Genomic DNA, 16590 nt, shown 5'->3' on the forward strand with positions numbered 1-16590 from the left:
ATAATTTAGCGTAATTCCTACTGAGCTAAACTTGGTTTTGGCTATTTATAGATTGGAAAGTACATATCTCTACCAGCGATAGCCCGAGTTACGTAATTTCGTATCCATCGTAATTTAATTAGATAGATAATTGCAATTAAATTTAATCTCCACAATGGTTACGAAATGCATTAGTGAGTTAAATATTGTAGAAATTAACCGGGAATTGTCGATACGTGGTATTGAGACCGGGGGGTCCAAGGCCCATAAACTCCTAGCACTAGAGGAGTATATTAGGTCTAAGGAAAACATGGATTCAAGATCAGTACGGTTTGGGGTAACTGAAGGGACGTCAGCCCAGGTACTGGAAGATAATACATCGGAGGTCCAGAACAGTGGTGAAGAGGGCAAATCCGACGGAGATTTGATAAACCACTTTATGGAACAGATGTTAGATAGACTGGAGGGGCTGGAAACAACGGTCGACAAGCAGCAGCTAACAATTGCTACTCTCAGCGAGAGCGTGGAACGCTTGGAGCGGGAGTTAGCCGAAGAAAAGCTTAGGTCGACCGAACGGGTGGCGCAAGCAAGTTGCGCATGCCGTGGGGTTTCCCCCAAACCCTCTACCAGCATTTTGTCCGGTGAAAATCAAAATTGCCCGGGCAAAAGTCAAAATCTTCCGGTCAAAACTCAAGGTGTGAGTTTTGAAAGCCGTTGGGCGAACATACGGAGCAGATTGGCCGGGGAAAACCCGAGAAATCGGGAAGTATCCGGAGTGTCCGGTGAAATGTCCGGTGTCTTCGGTGATCTGTCCGGAGTGTCCGGAGAAGTGTCCGGTAGAAGTGATGGGGAAGCGTTACGGAGTAATCTCTCCGGTGGAAAACGTGTTCACTTCGCGGACAGCCTGCCCATTCCTCAAAATGAGTTGAATATGGCCCGTGCGTCGATACCAGAGTTTGCTGGCAAGAGGGAGGAAGACCCGGTGCGGTTTTTACTCCAGGCTGAAGCAATACTTGAAGAAACTGGTATCCACATTTCTCGATGGGTGACCGTGTTGGCCCCTCAGCTTAAGGCACAGGCAGGTACATGGTGGGGAACCATGAGGGCGTTGGACTTGCCATGGCAAGAGTTCAAGTTTGAGCTTTTGGAAAAGTTCAACGGGGACGAATTACAGTCGAGCCTACAATCGGAACTGTTAAGTACCGCTCAGACCAAGGCCGAAACACTGGGAGGGTATGTCCTTCACAAGTACCAGTTGTATCGGAGGTTAAATCTTGGTCTGACTGAAGAAGCGGTGGTGATGACGGTGATTGGGCTCATGCGTGATGAATTTAGAATTCATGCACGCATTGAACGGCTGAAATCGTTCAGTGAACTACGTGCGCTTGCACATATTTTGGATGGTAGTAAGGCCGTAGTACCGGATAAGGCGGGAGAGAGCACCAGCGGACCACCAAAATTAAAATGGTTGGATAGAAGAAAAGCTGAGGATGCTAGCAAATCCCAGGTGCCTAATCCGAGGGAACGACTATCTTCGGGTGCAGGATGCAGAGTATGTGGTAGTCATGACCACTGGCAAGCTGCATGTCCGAAAAGAAAGTCGGAGTCGGGAAACGCCAGAACGACCGGCGGGACCGCCGGGTCCCGACCGGCCAGGAAGTAACCGGCGGAAAAGTCACGAGTCGTCCGAAGAGTGGTAAGCAACGAAGTTCTACTTGGTCAGTGAGTAAAGTTTCGGTACAGAAACCACAAATTACAAGAACTGACCCCAAGAAATGGAACTTCGGAGCGTTACGGACCGGAGACTCGGGAAAGGATCCGAATAAATCGGACCAAAAGAGTTCTGAACCGGAGAAAACCGGTAAGAACGGAAATCCTCCGGAGGAAAAATTCGGTTACCCGAAGTGGACGTCCGGAGTGAGAAGTTGTCCGGTGAAAACCGTCGAGCCTCCGGGGAAACACCGGAGAAAGCGCCGTAGCCACCCGAGAAAACTCATTGAAAGCGATGTTCCGGAGAAGGAACCACAGTTCGTGACAATGAGTCGGGCAAATGGCAAATCGACGGAGAGGTGGTCGAACCACCCGGACAAAAGGTATGGAAAATCGAGCAGGATTGAAAATGTTTCGGACAAATGTGAAGATATCACCGAGGTGAGTTATCCTTCCGATAAAAATGTCGCGAACAGCATTTTAAGTGATGCGGAACAAGATAAGTTAACACAGCAGTTGTTAATTTGTCCGGTCACATCCGAAAATTTAATAATAATAAGGAAATAGTTCCTTATCCACGGAAGATGTGCAAAAGGAGAGACTCAGATACGGACTCAAAGTTTGAGTTGCGGCAACGCTTCTCGGATCTGCGGACTGAAGCGTTTGAGTCTCCAGCCATTGCAACGGTATCAACGGGGAAAACTAGGGTATCGGATGTTCCGGTACCGGCCATAGAACTTGAGTTTGCACTCGGGGCAGTAGTAGCACTATTGGACTCCCAGGCGGCGAGGACTTTATCAAACCGTGGGTGGCAAAGAAGTTCGGCCGAAGTTTTACCGAAGAACCGGAGATTGTCCGGATGGCGGACGGTCGGACACGAGAAATTACGGAGTTTTCCGAATTTCGGGCCTGGATAGTGGATATGGAGGTAAGCTTCAAGGCAGCAGTGTTAGACGATCTCATTGGAGATGTCTTCCTGGGCCACGATTTCCTCGTGGAGCAACAAGTCGCTTGGGACTATAGTGGTTGCATAATCCATTTGGGGAAAGAAAGACGGGTTTCCGTGAGTTGGAGAAATCCAGTAACTCCGGTCACCGTAGGAGTGGACTTAACGACCGCAGTTTTACCGGAAGAAGAGTACGGTACGCGGGTCAAAGAAGTCTTAGGCCAATATCCGGAGGTTTTCTCCGGAGAGGTAGGCAGAACTCGGGTGATAGAGCACCAGATCCGTCTCAAGGATCCAAATCCGGCGGCTCTAAATGCTTACGGGTACTCCCGAGAGAAAAACGAGGTAATTGCCGAAATGGTGCGAGACATGGAGGAACAGGGGTTTGTTGAACCTAGCATATCTCCATGGGCTGCACCGGTAGTACTCGTGAAGAAAAAGGATGGTTCACGCAGATTTTGCGTTGACTATCGCCGTCTGAACATACAGACGGAGGCGGATGCTCACCCAATGCCGGACCTCCATGACATGGTCCGAGGAATGGGCGGAGCGAAAATTTACAGCACCATGGATCTGAAATCAGGATATTGGCAAGTGGGTCTCTCCGCAGAGACACGTCCACTGACGGCGTTTAGGACCCAAAGAGGATTATTCCAGTTTAGGGTAATGCCTTTTGGACTTAAAAACACCCCAGCCACATTCTGTCGCTTGGTAAGCGAAGTCTTCCGTGGGTTAGTTGGTAAATTTGTGTTGGTTTATTTGGATGATATTATGGTATACTCTGAGAGTCCCGATCAACATCTAAACCACTTGCAGAGAGTCTTGGAGCGACTCCAGTCTTACGGTCTAACGTGCCAACCCAAAAAATGTACATTCGGGGTGGCACAGATCAAATTCCTAGGTCACGTCGTGGACGGTGAAGGAATAGACCGGGAACCGGAGAAATTGACGGCGATTCAGGAGTTACCGGTTCCAAAAAAGACAAAAGACGTGTTGCGCGTGTTAGGCGTTTGTGGTAGGTACAGCCAGTTCGTGCCACACTATGCCGAGATCACAGCACCGCTCACGGAGTCTGTTGGCCAAAGGGACCAAATGGCGTTGGTCAGAAATTGAGCAAGAAGCGTTCCGGAAGTTGAAGGAGTCTTTGGTGTCCGCACCACGGCTCTGCCCTCCTCTTCCGGGTAAGCCATTCAATCTACAGACCGACGCAAGCGAAGTCGGAGTTGGTGCCGTGCTCTTCCAGCGGGGGGAGAGTGGCGACAGGAAAATCATATCCTATGCCAGCAAAAAACTTAACCCAGCTCAGGGAAGATACTCGGCAGTCGAACGCGAATGTCTAGTCATAGTTTGGGCGGTTGACAGGTTCAGGCCGTATCTTGAGTCTGGTAAGTTTATGTTATTTACAGATAACGCGGCACTCCGATGGTTACAGCAAGCTCGCTGTACCAACAGCAAACTAACGCGATGGGCGTTACAACTCGGGGCTTTCGATTTCGAAATCCGGCACGTGCCCGGAGTAGAAAATGAAGCAGCCGACGCGCTATCCCGTTGTCCGGCGGGACCGAATACAGTGGAGGAAGAATCGTTGGAGAATAATATCCACGACCCCCCTGTGATTCGGCCGGGAGTGTCCGGAGAAATGTTCGGAGTCTTCGGTGATCTGTCCGGCGTGGCCGGAGGATCCAGAGTGGGTGTCACCCAGTGTGGTGCGATCCAGCCGAAGAGGGATGACGGAAACGTCACATTGCAAGATGTCCGAGAGTGGCAACAGAACGACCCGAACATACGGGAGATAGTTGCCAAACTCTCCGGAGACGGTGCAAGGTTCGGGCGTCTGCCGAAGCTGTACGTCATGCGAGACAAGGTGTTGCACCGCCACCCTCGATCCATTGCGAATGGAGAAGAGGGGGTGGTCGTCCCAGCTGACAAGGCCCAAATTCTGCTGCAAAGGTTTCACGACCACGATACAGTGAATCACCCAGGGTGGAAAGAAACGTACCGCAGCATAAAGAGTCGTTTCTTTTGGGCCGGTATGCGTGAAGCAGTGCGTAACTACGTGCGGGCATGCGACGTCTGTGCACGGGTAAAACCACTGAATCGTAAACCTGAAGATCGGATGTGCACCAGGATCCCACGTCAACCTTGGGAGGTACTGAGCATCGATCTTATGTTTCCGTACCCGCGGACGCAGCGGGGTAAGACGACGATTTTGGTAGTAACAGACTGCTACAGTCGCTGGGTAGAGGCCTACCCTTTAGGAAAGGCGACGACCAAAGCGATTGTGGATACATTCGAACGGGAGTTGTTCCCACGGTTCGGATACCCGAGGGCATTATTGTCAGATAATGGCCCGCAGTTCGTGTCCAAGGCAATGGGAGAGGCACTCAAGAAGTGGGGAGTGGAAGGTTGGACGACTCCAATATACCACCCACGTGCCAACCCGGTAGAAAGGCAGAATCAAGAGTTGAAGAAAGGGTTACGAACCTTACTTGTTGATAAGCCTCATCATCTGTGGGATGTCTATCTGCCACACGTGTTGTTCTCCGTAAGAAACAGAGAAAACCGAAAAACCGGACAGTTGCCGGCCAAAATGATGTTTGGTCGGGAGATCAAGGCCCCCGGAGACTGGCAGCTTGAGTTGGCTGAAGAGTCACCGGACGACGGCAACAATGGTCCGGAGTTGTCCGGAGCACATCAGAACCCTCCGGTAGGAACCGAAGATTCTCCGGCGGAACAGGATGATGCTCCGGCGGTAGAGGGGGGTTACCCGGTGGTTTCCGGTCCCAAGGCCCCTAATATACCCCCAGAATCCCCGGGAAAAGGCAATCTGGCAGTAGGGGATTGGGTATACTACAAAGCGCATCCGCAGTCAAGTGCGGAGAAGCGGTTTCACGCGGGGTTCGCCCCGAAATGGTTAGGTCCGGTTAAGTTGGGTAAACCACTAGGAACCGGAGTGTTCTTGACGGAGGGTAACACGCTACTAAGTTACATGTCTCAGCGATGAAGAGAGCTGTAGGACCGTCAGAGAACACTAACTAATCATACCTTGTTTTAGATGGCCACCGAACCGCAACAACCGGCCATCCCGTGGCATGATCGCCGCCCACGTGGAGAAGCTACGGGCCATGGCCGGGCAGCTCCTCCGAGAAGCCAGGAGGCTCTCCGGGGATGGACCGGAGGATATGGTGAGCGGTTGGTCGGCTGAACGCGCGGCCACCGCCTCATTCGGCCGGATCCGGGCCAGCCCGACGGCGTGGGCTCTTTTCGAGAGGGGGTTCGCCGAGGGACTTCAGTCCACGCGGGCTAACACCCCGCAGCCTACTGCCAGGACGTGGGCAGGACCTCCGGGGAGGGCACCCCCCCGCCGAGAGGCGCCGGCGTACCAGCGTCACGATGTGCGGGACAGACGGGGGCGGTTCCAGCCTCTGCAGCCAGCCGTGCAGCCACCAGCTCAGCAGCCAACCGGACAGTCACCAGCTCCTGAGCCAGCGCCTGGAGCGGCACCACCAGCACCAGCTCCTACACCCACACCTCCGATCCAGCCCTCCCAACCACCAGCCACACCCGAGGCACAGTTGGCAGTCGTGGAGCGGTGGATCGAGGAGATGGAGGTGACGCACGAGGCGGACACCGGCCCCTTGGGCAAATAGGGTCAGGGGCGCTGGTCGCGTTTCGCGGACTTGGGGGGGAGTATGTCGCGGTCGTTATCGCAACGACCGCGGCTGCCTTTTCTCGTCCGCGATAACGCGACTGGACAACCGGTCTGGCCGCCGCCTCAAGGCACGGCCGACGGCCCGGTCGGCGGCGGCGACGAGCTTTAGCTTTTGCGGAACCGTCGTCGCTGACACTCGCGCGTCGTTGTTGTTAATTTATTAATAATAAAGTGTGTTTCCGCTGTTATTAACGTGTCGTTTATTTCATTCCGGGCCAGACACCTACATACTTATAGTAGCTGCTGCTCTTGAATGGTAATTCCACCTTGTTTCGCAACTTTTTGGCAACTTAAAACCTTTGTCTCGAAGCAGTTCAGTTCGTTTTGGTGATCTACTGAAAAATGTGTGAAACATTGTAAGGTCACTTATAAAAATACGAACGGACTTAATATTTTTTGACCCATGTAAAAAAATTAGGTTCAGTTGATGGGCATAGCAGTGAATAAACAGGGCTTTTGGATAGGTTTTTATAATAATGGCTTGGACTCCATTTTGTTTTCCAGCCATGACGGCCACACCATCATAAGTCTGACAGATAATCTTATCGTTTAAATTCCATTTTGTCATTTCTAGCAATAAAATATTTGAGAGCCCAACAGCACTTTTATCTTTTGATACGTCAAAAAAACCTATAAATCTCTCTTCAATGTTGTTGTCAACAACGTATCTTAAAATAATACTCATTTGTGATTTGCACGATACATCAGTGGTTTCATCGGCTTGTATAGACACAAACTTTGCATTTTTTAAATCGTTCTTTATTTTAGTATTTACAACATCTGTAATACAAGTAATTAAATCATTTTGCACATCACTAGACGTTCCTTTAAATAAAGAGTTAGACAAAAAATGTTCTTTGAGTATTTGCTCTTCTTGCGATAAGAGTTCTAATAGCTCTAAATAATTACCCTTACTTAATGAGCTTTTTTGTTCATCGTGTCCCCGGAAAGCTAACTCTTATTTCCCCAAAAAACACACAACATGGATTAATCGAGCTAATATGCGACGGTTAATGCCAACTTGTTCATTATATTTTATGGCTTGCAAGCGTCGCCCTTCAGATAGTGCATGATCAATTATATTTTTACCAAGTAACTTAAATTGTTCCTGACAAACGAGATGCCTTTCAGAAATAGCATGTTTGTTTGCTTTTCGTTCGAAATTTTTCATATTTGACATACCTTCGTTGCTCCAGGTTTTCTCTCCTCTTAATAATAAGCAATAAAAACAATATAGTTTATTTCTTACCTGACTACCAGTAAGCCATTTATATTTTGAATACCACACGAATTGAAATTTTCTAGTTGTTTTTCCGTCAGCTGTCGTTAAATTCAATAAGAGACACGGTTTTTTATTTTTTAGTTCAAACTTTTTTTCGTACGAATAGTTGTTAACGCCATCGTTCAAAATTGCATTAATTAAATCGTCAGCCATGACGAGGAGAATAAAATAAAATACGTAAGACGTTACAAAGTTTAATATCAGTCATTTCCGCGGAGTATTTTCACGTGATAACTTACCCAAAAAACCTCTCGCAATCGAATGTGGTATATTAAACTTAGACGTATCTTCCGGTAATGGAAGTCATTGGGTAGCGTTTTATAAAATTAAAAATAAGGTTGAATATTTTGATAGCTTCGGTGATTTACCTCCACCGATTGAACTACAAAACTATTTTAAAGGAAACAAAATTAAATATAACTACACAAATTATCAAGATTTTAATTAATTTAATTGTGGACATTTATGTCTTAATTTTTACAATGTAAGAATCAGTTACTTTAAGTTTATCTGGTAATACAACCACATTATCTGTACATTATTGTCCACCAATTGATGTATACGATGACTCGGAAATGCTTTGTTAAATTTGCAAACATATAATACATTTGCAAACATAAACGAAACTAATAACAACTTCGAAATATTTTAGAGAACCCCGATCGTTTACTAAATAATAATAAATTTCCAATCTGTTATATCACACTGAAAAAGGGGTGTTACGATATTAAGGATATTAAAAATCAAATTTTGACCCAAATAGATGACTTTAATAATGATAACGAATACTTTAGAATAAAATCGACAGAGAAAATGACTTTTGATATCGGGATTGATCAAATAGATTTTAGAACAACCATATTCAGTAATGGTATAATACGTTTTAACGTAAAGAACAGTATAGGACCTTTATTGGGGTTTGAAAAAAAAAGTTATGAACCACACAATATGCACATTGAGGGTCATCGATCACAGAAAGTGACAAATTTAATCAGTGTTAACTCAATAAAAGTAATGTGTAATATAGCTCAAGGTTCATTCAACAACCACATGTCAAGTCATTCAATTTATGAGTTTTCCCCTAGTGAGATCATAGGGTCTAAGCTGATTCAAACACCAAATAACCTAATATATTACAAATTAAATAAAACAAATATCGATTCAATAACTATACAATTAGTTGATCAAGATCATAATCCGATAAACAATTTAGGCGAGAAATTAATAATCAATCTACATATTAAACGATACGGATCTTAATATGGGATTAAAATTTAATATAAGCCAATTACATAAAATAAATCTTGTTAGTCAAAAGACTAAAGCGGTACCGGTAACATCGAATAAAGTAAAAAAAATAACAACGAAAAATAAAACAATTTTAAAGGCTTTAGGTTATAAATTAAAGCAGAATGTCAGAAAGTGATATTTTAGATATAAGTTCACCGTTTGAAACCGATTCTAAAATTACGAAAATCGAATATCATTCATATACACCGTATACAACTTAATTTAATAATAATGATGAAATACGTATATCAATCCAACAAACAGATGTTTATCCGTATCTGAATGAAAGCGTTATATATTTAGAAGGTGAAGTATCAGATGCTGGAAAAGTAAAACTTACTAATAACGGTTTTTCCTATCTGTTTGAACAAATACGACTTGAAATCAATGGAATAGAAGTAGATAGTACACGTGTACTTGGTATTACCAGTTCGTTAAAAGGTTATCTATCAGGTACACCTGATAATTATAATTGTTATGAAAATGCTGGTTGGATATTTAAAAATAGTTCAAACCCAGCAAATAGTAATGGAAAATTTAGTGCATGCATTCCGTTAAAATATTGGTTAGGTCTATTTGAAGACTTTAAAAAGATATTAGTTAATTCTAGATTAGAACTAATATTAACTCGAAGTCATAGCGATTTAAACGCTCTAAAAGTAATTACTAGTTGAAGTACAAATTCTGGAAAAGTTGTTTTGAATAAAATAGTTTGGAAGGTTCCACATATTACTGTTGATGATGAAAAAAGGTTAAAATTATTAAAACTTATTGAAAAAAAAAAAGTTTGTTTATCCCGTTCAGATCTTTTGAAACTTTTGAATATCCTGAACTCGAAACCACAAAAAAAGTTGTATGGAACCTAAAAACTGCTTCAAAATTAGAAAAACCTCGATTCATTATAATCGGATTACAAAAGGGACGTAAAAATTCGTTAGAAAAAAAGATTGTGGTGTATTCGATCATTGTAATATAACTAATGTAAAAGTATTTTTAAACTCAATAGCATATCCTTATGATAATTTAAATTTGGATTTTGCTAAAAATAATTTTACCTTATTATATGATATGTATACATCGTTTCAAGAATCGTACTATGAAAAAAGTATTCGGAACCCGATATTAAGCCCATCTACATTTCTAACGCAAGCTCCAATTATTGTTATCGATACGTCAAAACAGAATGATTCAGCTACAGCTTCATCAGTAGATGTTCAATTAGAAATTGAAGCATCAGAATCTCTTTCAGGTGTAACTGCTTATTGTTTATTAATTCATGATCGCATTGTAGAATATGTACCTTTTACTAGGGAAGTAAGAAAACTAGTTTAATCAATTTAAAATTAATTTAGAATAATGAGACAATACATATAAATATATTTTTTTTATTTTGAACCAAAACGTATTATTTTTTATTTTTTAAAATAAACATGACTAAAAAATATAATTATGAAGTGTGTATATACACTGCTTAAACTTTATGTGTAACATAGAAAAAAATTTATTGGTTGTTGCGGAATACTCCGCCTGTGTTACACGGGAAATAAATAGTGTATACACTGTTTAAACTTTATGTGTAACAGGGGAAAAAATAATTGGTTTTAAATTTTTTTAAATCAGTGTTTTTTACTGGTACAGCGGAGAAAAAAAAAGTTTGAGGGGAAAAATCCCCCTTAAAATTTTACAATCTCCGCAGTCAAAAGTGCGCAGAACATACATTATGGTTTTTGAAAATCAGTGTTTTTTTACTGGTACAGCGGAGAAAAAAAAAGTTTGAGGGGAAAAATCCCCCTTAAAAATTTGCAATCTCCGCAGTCAAAAGTGCGCAGAACATACAAATGTATACTACTTTCAACCTACCTAATAGTTGATACATGAAAACTTACAGTATTAGCAGTATATTTATGAGGTTTGCATGTATTGTTGATTTTTTGTATTATACCAGGACCTAGGTACTAATATATTGTTGTATATTATTTACCATGATATTTGTTATAAACTATTTAAAATATAATTATGGTTTATGTTGTTATATTTTTGTAGATGAAAACCAACAAAATATTCATGGTAATGGGATTTTCAGTATGTTAGAAGATGTAAATTCACTCTCGGATAACCAAATTACTATAGATAGTAATAATGATGAATATGATTCAAACCAAGGTAGTTACCTATGTATGTTATATTTATTTGAGAATTTTATTTACTTTAAAGTTGTTTAGTTTATTCTGGAAGTATTACGTATTTATATACCTACGTGAAACTGCATTTTTAGAAGTACTTAATATTTTTTTTCTAAAGAATTCATATAATTATTTTTAATTATATAGATTTAAACAAACTTGTAAATGAGCCAAATGTTAAAGCTGCAGAGAGGGTTGAAGAGTTACAAACTGAGGAATCTTCAAATAATCAAAAATATTATGTAAGTAAATATAGATAGTAATTTATATTATTTATAACTTGCAAATTTATTGTTTTTCTTTTATTTTTTTGATTTTTAAGAATAATTCAAGTCATGGTAACGAATTTGAAGAACTGATATTCATGTCGTCATTGTCTACTTGGAATAACGATTCAGCCATTTTATCAAAAATATCGAGATTTACTCCAGAGATGATTGATTTGGTGTTAAAATGGGGTCCATGTCAACCAAAAAGTAATGAATTACCCAATGGTAAATTCCCTAAAGAAGCAAATCGACGTTTTCATGAATCGTGGTACTATAGAAAATTATCTGATGGAACTGAACCAAGGGATTGGTTAACATATTCTCCTAGTATAAACAAAATGTATTGTTTGTATTGTATTTTATTTGGTAGACATGCTCAAAAAGCATGGGTTACAGATGGATTTCGTCAATTTCAAAATGGTTCTATAGCACTAATTGCACATGAAACAACATCTGTACATGTAGAAGCCTCACTTCGTGTGAAATTGAGAGAATCCTGTATGCCCATACTTCCAATAATGGTGGAAGAAAGAAAGAAATAGGTGGCTTTCAACCGAGAAATAGTAAAACAACTTGTTGAAATAACTAAATATCTTGGATATCATTCATTGTCTTTCAGAGGACACAGAGAACAGTGGTCTAACATTATAAAAGGAAATTTTAAAGATTTAGTTGTTCTTTTGTCCACTTATTCGCCAGAAATTTCACTTCACATATCAAATCTCCAATTAAAAGGAAGAAAAGAATTATCTTTTATATCTTGGAATCGGCAAAATTTGCTTATTAGCGCAATATCAGAGGAAATATGCTCAATCATCAAATCTGAAATTAAACTGGTCCGCGTTGATACTACTTTTGATGTTTCTAGGAAAGAACAAGTTACAATTATGGTGCGTTATATAAACGAATTTGGAATAGTTTATGAAAGACTAATTGGTATGAAAGAATCTGCTTATACTACTGGCCAAGCTTTATATACATTATTTTCTGAAGTTATGGAATCTAATGATTTGGATTGTAAAAAATATTTTTGGTCGGACAATCTTATGATGGTGCAGCTAGTATGCAAGGCAAGTATAACGGACTGTAAACAAAAGTTAGAGAAATTAACCCTCAAGCAGTATTCATATGGTGTCACGCTCATAGATTAGATCTTATAATAACATCTGCTGTTGGTTCTTGTTCTACAGCAGTTAATTTATTTGGGAATTTAGAAAAGCTCTTTGTTTTTATAAGTTGTAGTAAAAAACGAAATTCCATTTACCGTGAAAAACAAAAGCTAAGATACCCAAATTCGCGTATAAGGTCTATTAAAAAAGTTGAAACAACTCGATGGATGTCTCAAGCATTTGCACTTGACACTGTCTTAAAGACATTAGAATCAGTTTTGGATACATTAGAGGATGTGAAGAATATAGAAGGCCAAGTGGATTATTGGGTTGGAGCTGAATGTAACGGACTTATATAGTATTTAGAATCATTTATATTTCTTTTAACAGCCAATGTTTTCAAAAAAAATTTTTGACTATGTCGAACCTGTTAGTCGAGCCCTTCAAGCACATAACATTGATATTTTAACAGCAATTGATTTTTTAAAAAAATCTGAAAAGAATATTTCCAACTTAAGATGTGATTCAATATTTCAAAACCTTTATGATACAGTGAAAACCACAGCACAAGATTTAAATTTTGAAATAGAATTAAACTTGCCAACTAAAAGGCAGAGGAGGGTTCCACGTCAATCTGATGAAACGAATAGTGATGATCCAATAAATAATCCTGTTGTTTCTTACAAAGTAAATACATACTTTATTGTTATTGATAAAGTTTTAACCGAACTAAAAAAAAGGTTTCAAGATAACACTATAGATATTGCAAAAGATTTGGCATTATTATCCCCAAAGCTTATTTATGCTATGAGAAAAGAACTAAGTATTCCTACTGATGCATTTTCTTCCATTTGTGAGAATTACAAACAGTTCCTCAATAAAGATGACATTTTACGAGAATATATTCAGTTCATTAAGTCTAATGCTGAAATAACTGTTTCTGAAAAATTACCTGATTTTCTCCATACTATAAACTCATCATTTGAAGAAGAATCTAGTTGTGACGAATCAAATCAAGATAATGAAACTGACAACGATTTGACTACTAAAACAATTCAGTATTCAGGAAGTCTTTTAATAATGTATAAATTCTTTTTACTTAAAGGCTTAAAAAGTGTTTTTCCAAATTTGTATCAAGTAATACAAATTGGTGTAACGTTGCCAATATCAAGCGCTTCTACGGAGAGATCTTTTTCAAAACTAAAGATAGTTAAAACCAGACTTCGGTCAACAATGACCCAAAATAGGCTTGAAGATCTCTTAATAATATCATGTGAATCAGATATTAGTGTACAGACAGAAAATGTTGTTAATAATTTTGCTAAAAGGTCATCTGTATTATCTAAAGCTTTATCATTATAATTTCATTATAGTTTATATTTTACTATTTAAAGAAAAGTTTTTATTTGTGTTCATGTATAACATAATACTAAAATAGTTTAAAGTATTATGAAATGTGTGAAGAAAATTAAAAGTTGTTCATCATATTGTATAACCTGATATAGATAACTGTTGTCTGTTGTATTTAATATCAACAGGTAATGTATTTCATAGGCAATAATAAAGAGTTCACCGGTTAAGTTAGGTTAAAGTTATAATTTTGAATTTAGTAGAAAAAAAAAATTAATGAGAATTTTGATTATTTCATTCCCTCAATTTCGGATTGTATTAAAATGTGGTTTAATTTTAAGGGGTGTTGACAGTGGTGGGTGGTTGAATAAAATTATTTTTGCCAGACCATTTTTATACTAGTTCGTCGCCACTGGTCTGCTGATTTACCCCGAACAAATAACTCCGTAAAAGGGTGGCACAATTGTTTTTCTGCAATGTTAAACTCCTCATCGCACCCAACAATATGGAAGTTCATAAATGCGTTGCAAACAGAGGAGCAAGTAAACAGAATGAAAATAGAGCAATATATTGCAGGAATGGAACCACCATTAAAAAAAATTTGTTTAGATTATGAAAATAGAACAATTGAAGACTATCTAAGAGGAATAGCACATAACTTCCAGCTACAGGTATAATATTTTGAGGCAGCTTTACATTTTGATTATGACTTGTAAAAATGTATAACATATTTTACTTAATAATTTTTTTATTTTTATTTTCACATACCTAAATATTGTATTATAATATCCATAAATATCGTCAAATGTTTATATTATACTTTTTTTAGGGAGCTTAATTTTAAGTATTTAAATTTTTATACCTTATTTATATATTTTTTATAATTATTTATAATTTTAATTATGGCTTGCAATATTTATTTCTATAATCTAATTTTTTTAATAATTGTTTGGTTATTTAATTCTTTAGTGCACTACAAATTGTCATACTATCAAAAGTCGCTCGCGATCAATTTACGCGCTATAAATTGACTGCTATCAATTATCCGCTATCTATTGACGTATATCCAGTGTGGCTACCACAGCGCCATTGGATCGTCGCAACGCCACCTACCGACATTTTACTATAACCGATGACCACGATGTAGGTAAAACGGTGTAGTGTGAGGATATGGCTCGGAATATCTTCAACTTTTTACACAGCAGTGCTAAACGGCAAAGTACCTTAAAACAGTTTCAAATGTTCATGGATCTCAAACCCAAAAAAATTTTACACCCTTCTCAGACAAGATGGCTTTCTTTAGAAGCTGTAGTAAACCGAATTTTGGAACAATGGGAAGCCTTAAGACTTTACTTCAACGATACATATTTAGACCAAAAACTCTTTTCGACAGAACAGATTTACAATTCTTTAAATGATAGATTTATAAAACTATATTTCTTTTTTTTAGCATGGATACTTCCCAAATTTAACGAGTTTAATAAGTATTTTAAAACTCAAAAAGTTGTCATCCATGATCTGCATGATAAAATTCGTATTTTATATCAAGAAATCTTATTATCATTTTTAAAAAGAAGTTATGTCATGCAAAATGATCTCAGTAGTGTGAGACCTGACAATGGTGAATACCATCTTCCTGATAATCAGTTATATTTAGGTGCTCAGGTTCTCAAATACATTAATGTACCTTAACTAGCAAACAAAATTGAAGAGAAAAAAAACTTTTTCAAGAGTTGTAGATATTTTTTACAAACCGCTACTTTAGAGCTGAAGAAACGGTATAATATGGACGATCCTGTATTGAGTAAGCTGTCATCATTAAGTGCAAAAAATGCCCTATCAATAAATTACCATGATTCACACCCATCTCTAGTTCCTTTAATTTCAATTATGTCAAGAATAGTGCCAGAAGACAATTTACAATTAATCCAAAAGATAGATGACCAGTGGCGTAGTCTTCCACTGAAAATGATACATATGCCTGAATCCATCACTAATTTACAGTATGCCAATGAATCACCTGATATATTTTGGTAATAAATTAATTATTCAATTTTGAAAAAAAAATGTAGGTAATTATAATAATTTTACAATGGTTATTTCAGGTCTAGTATCAAGGATTATAATTTAAAAACTGAAGCAATAGGGCAAGAACTTCCTGATTTCGCATTATCAGTTCTTTGTCTACCACATTCTAATGCGGACTGTGAGAGAATTTTTTCCAGCGTTAATGCTATAAAAACAAAGTATCGAAACAAGTTAGTTACCGAAACTATAAATGGTACTATACTGACAAAAGAGTGTGTAAAGGGCGGACGATCTCAAACGAAAAATTGTGTAAACTTTGTTCCTAGTAAGTTAATGATTAATAGAATGACCAGTAATACATTATATCCTAAAAAAGAAATCCCATCAGATAATATTACTACTGATATATTTTATTCAACTGATGAATAAGATATTAATTATGTGCAATTTGTTAACTATAGCTAGCAAACAGAATAAATAATTATTATTTGTTACACTTTTCATTTTAATGTTATAAGTTTTAGTTTGAATTAAATTGTTACTGATTAAAGAAGAAATAGTATATTCCTTATTTTTTTTTATGTATAAGTTAATACAGCTATTTTACAATGACATAGTTAAAATCAATTAAATCTTTATATTTTATTATATATTTGTTAAATAACAATGTAATGTTATGTTTGTTAAAGCAGTGACTGATCCTTATATTTTATTATATATTTATTAAATAAC

The 16590-nt window shown here is 38.6% G+C and overlaps 3 protein-coding genes across 3 annotated transcripts; all 3 read left to right on the forward strand.

The window, feature by feature from the left end:
• Positions 1–5727: 5727 nt before the first annotated feature.
• Positions 5728–6285, forward strand: LOC126554752 (uncharacterized). Its single transcript, XM_050209788.1, has one exon. It carries the CDS (start codon positions 5728–5730, stop codon positions 6283–6285), a length of 558 nt encoding a protein of 185 aa, XP_050065745.1.
• Positions 6286–12873: 6588 nt separating this feature from the next.
• On the forward strand, positions 12874–13842 carry LOC114128308 (uncharacterized). The gene has a single exon (XM_050209789.1). The coding sequence runs from the start codon at positions 12874–12876 to the stop codon at positions 13840–13842; it is 969 nt and encodes a 322-aa protein (XP_050065746.1).
• A 1154-nt stretch (positions 13843–14996) lies between these two features.
• LOC114131969 (uncharacterized) lies at positions 14997–16293 on the forward strand. The gene is made up of 2 exons (XM_050209787.1): positions 14997–15863; positions 15936–16293. The coding sequence occupies exons 1-2, from the start codon at positions 15616–15618 to the stop codon at positions 16285–16287; spliced, it is 600 nt and encodes a 199-aa protein (XP_050065744.1). The 5' UTR covers positions 14997–15615; the 3' UTR covers positions 16288–16293.
• Positions 16294–16590: the final 297 nt, after the last annotated feature.

Source organism: Aphis gossypii, unplaced genomic scaffold, assembly GCF_020184175.1.
Source record: "Aphis gossypii isolate Hap1 unplaced genomic scaffold, ASM2018417v2 Contig00590, whole genome shotgun sequence".
NCBI classification, from domain to species: Eukaryota; Metazoa; Arthropoda; class Insecta; order Hemiptera; family Aphididae; genus Aphis; species Aphis gossypii.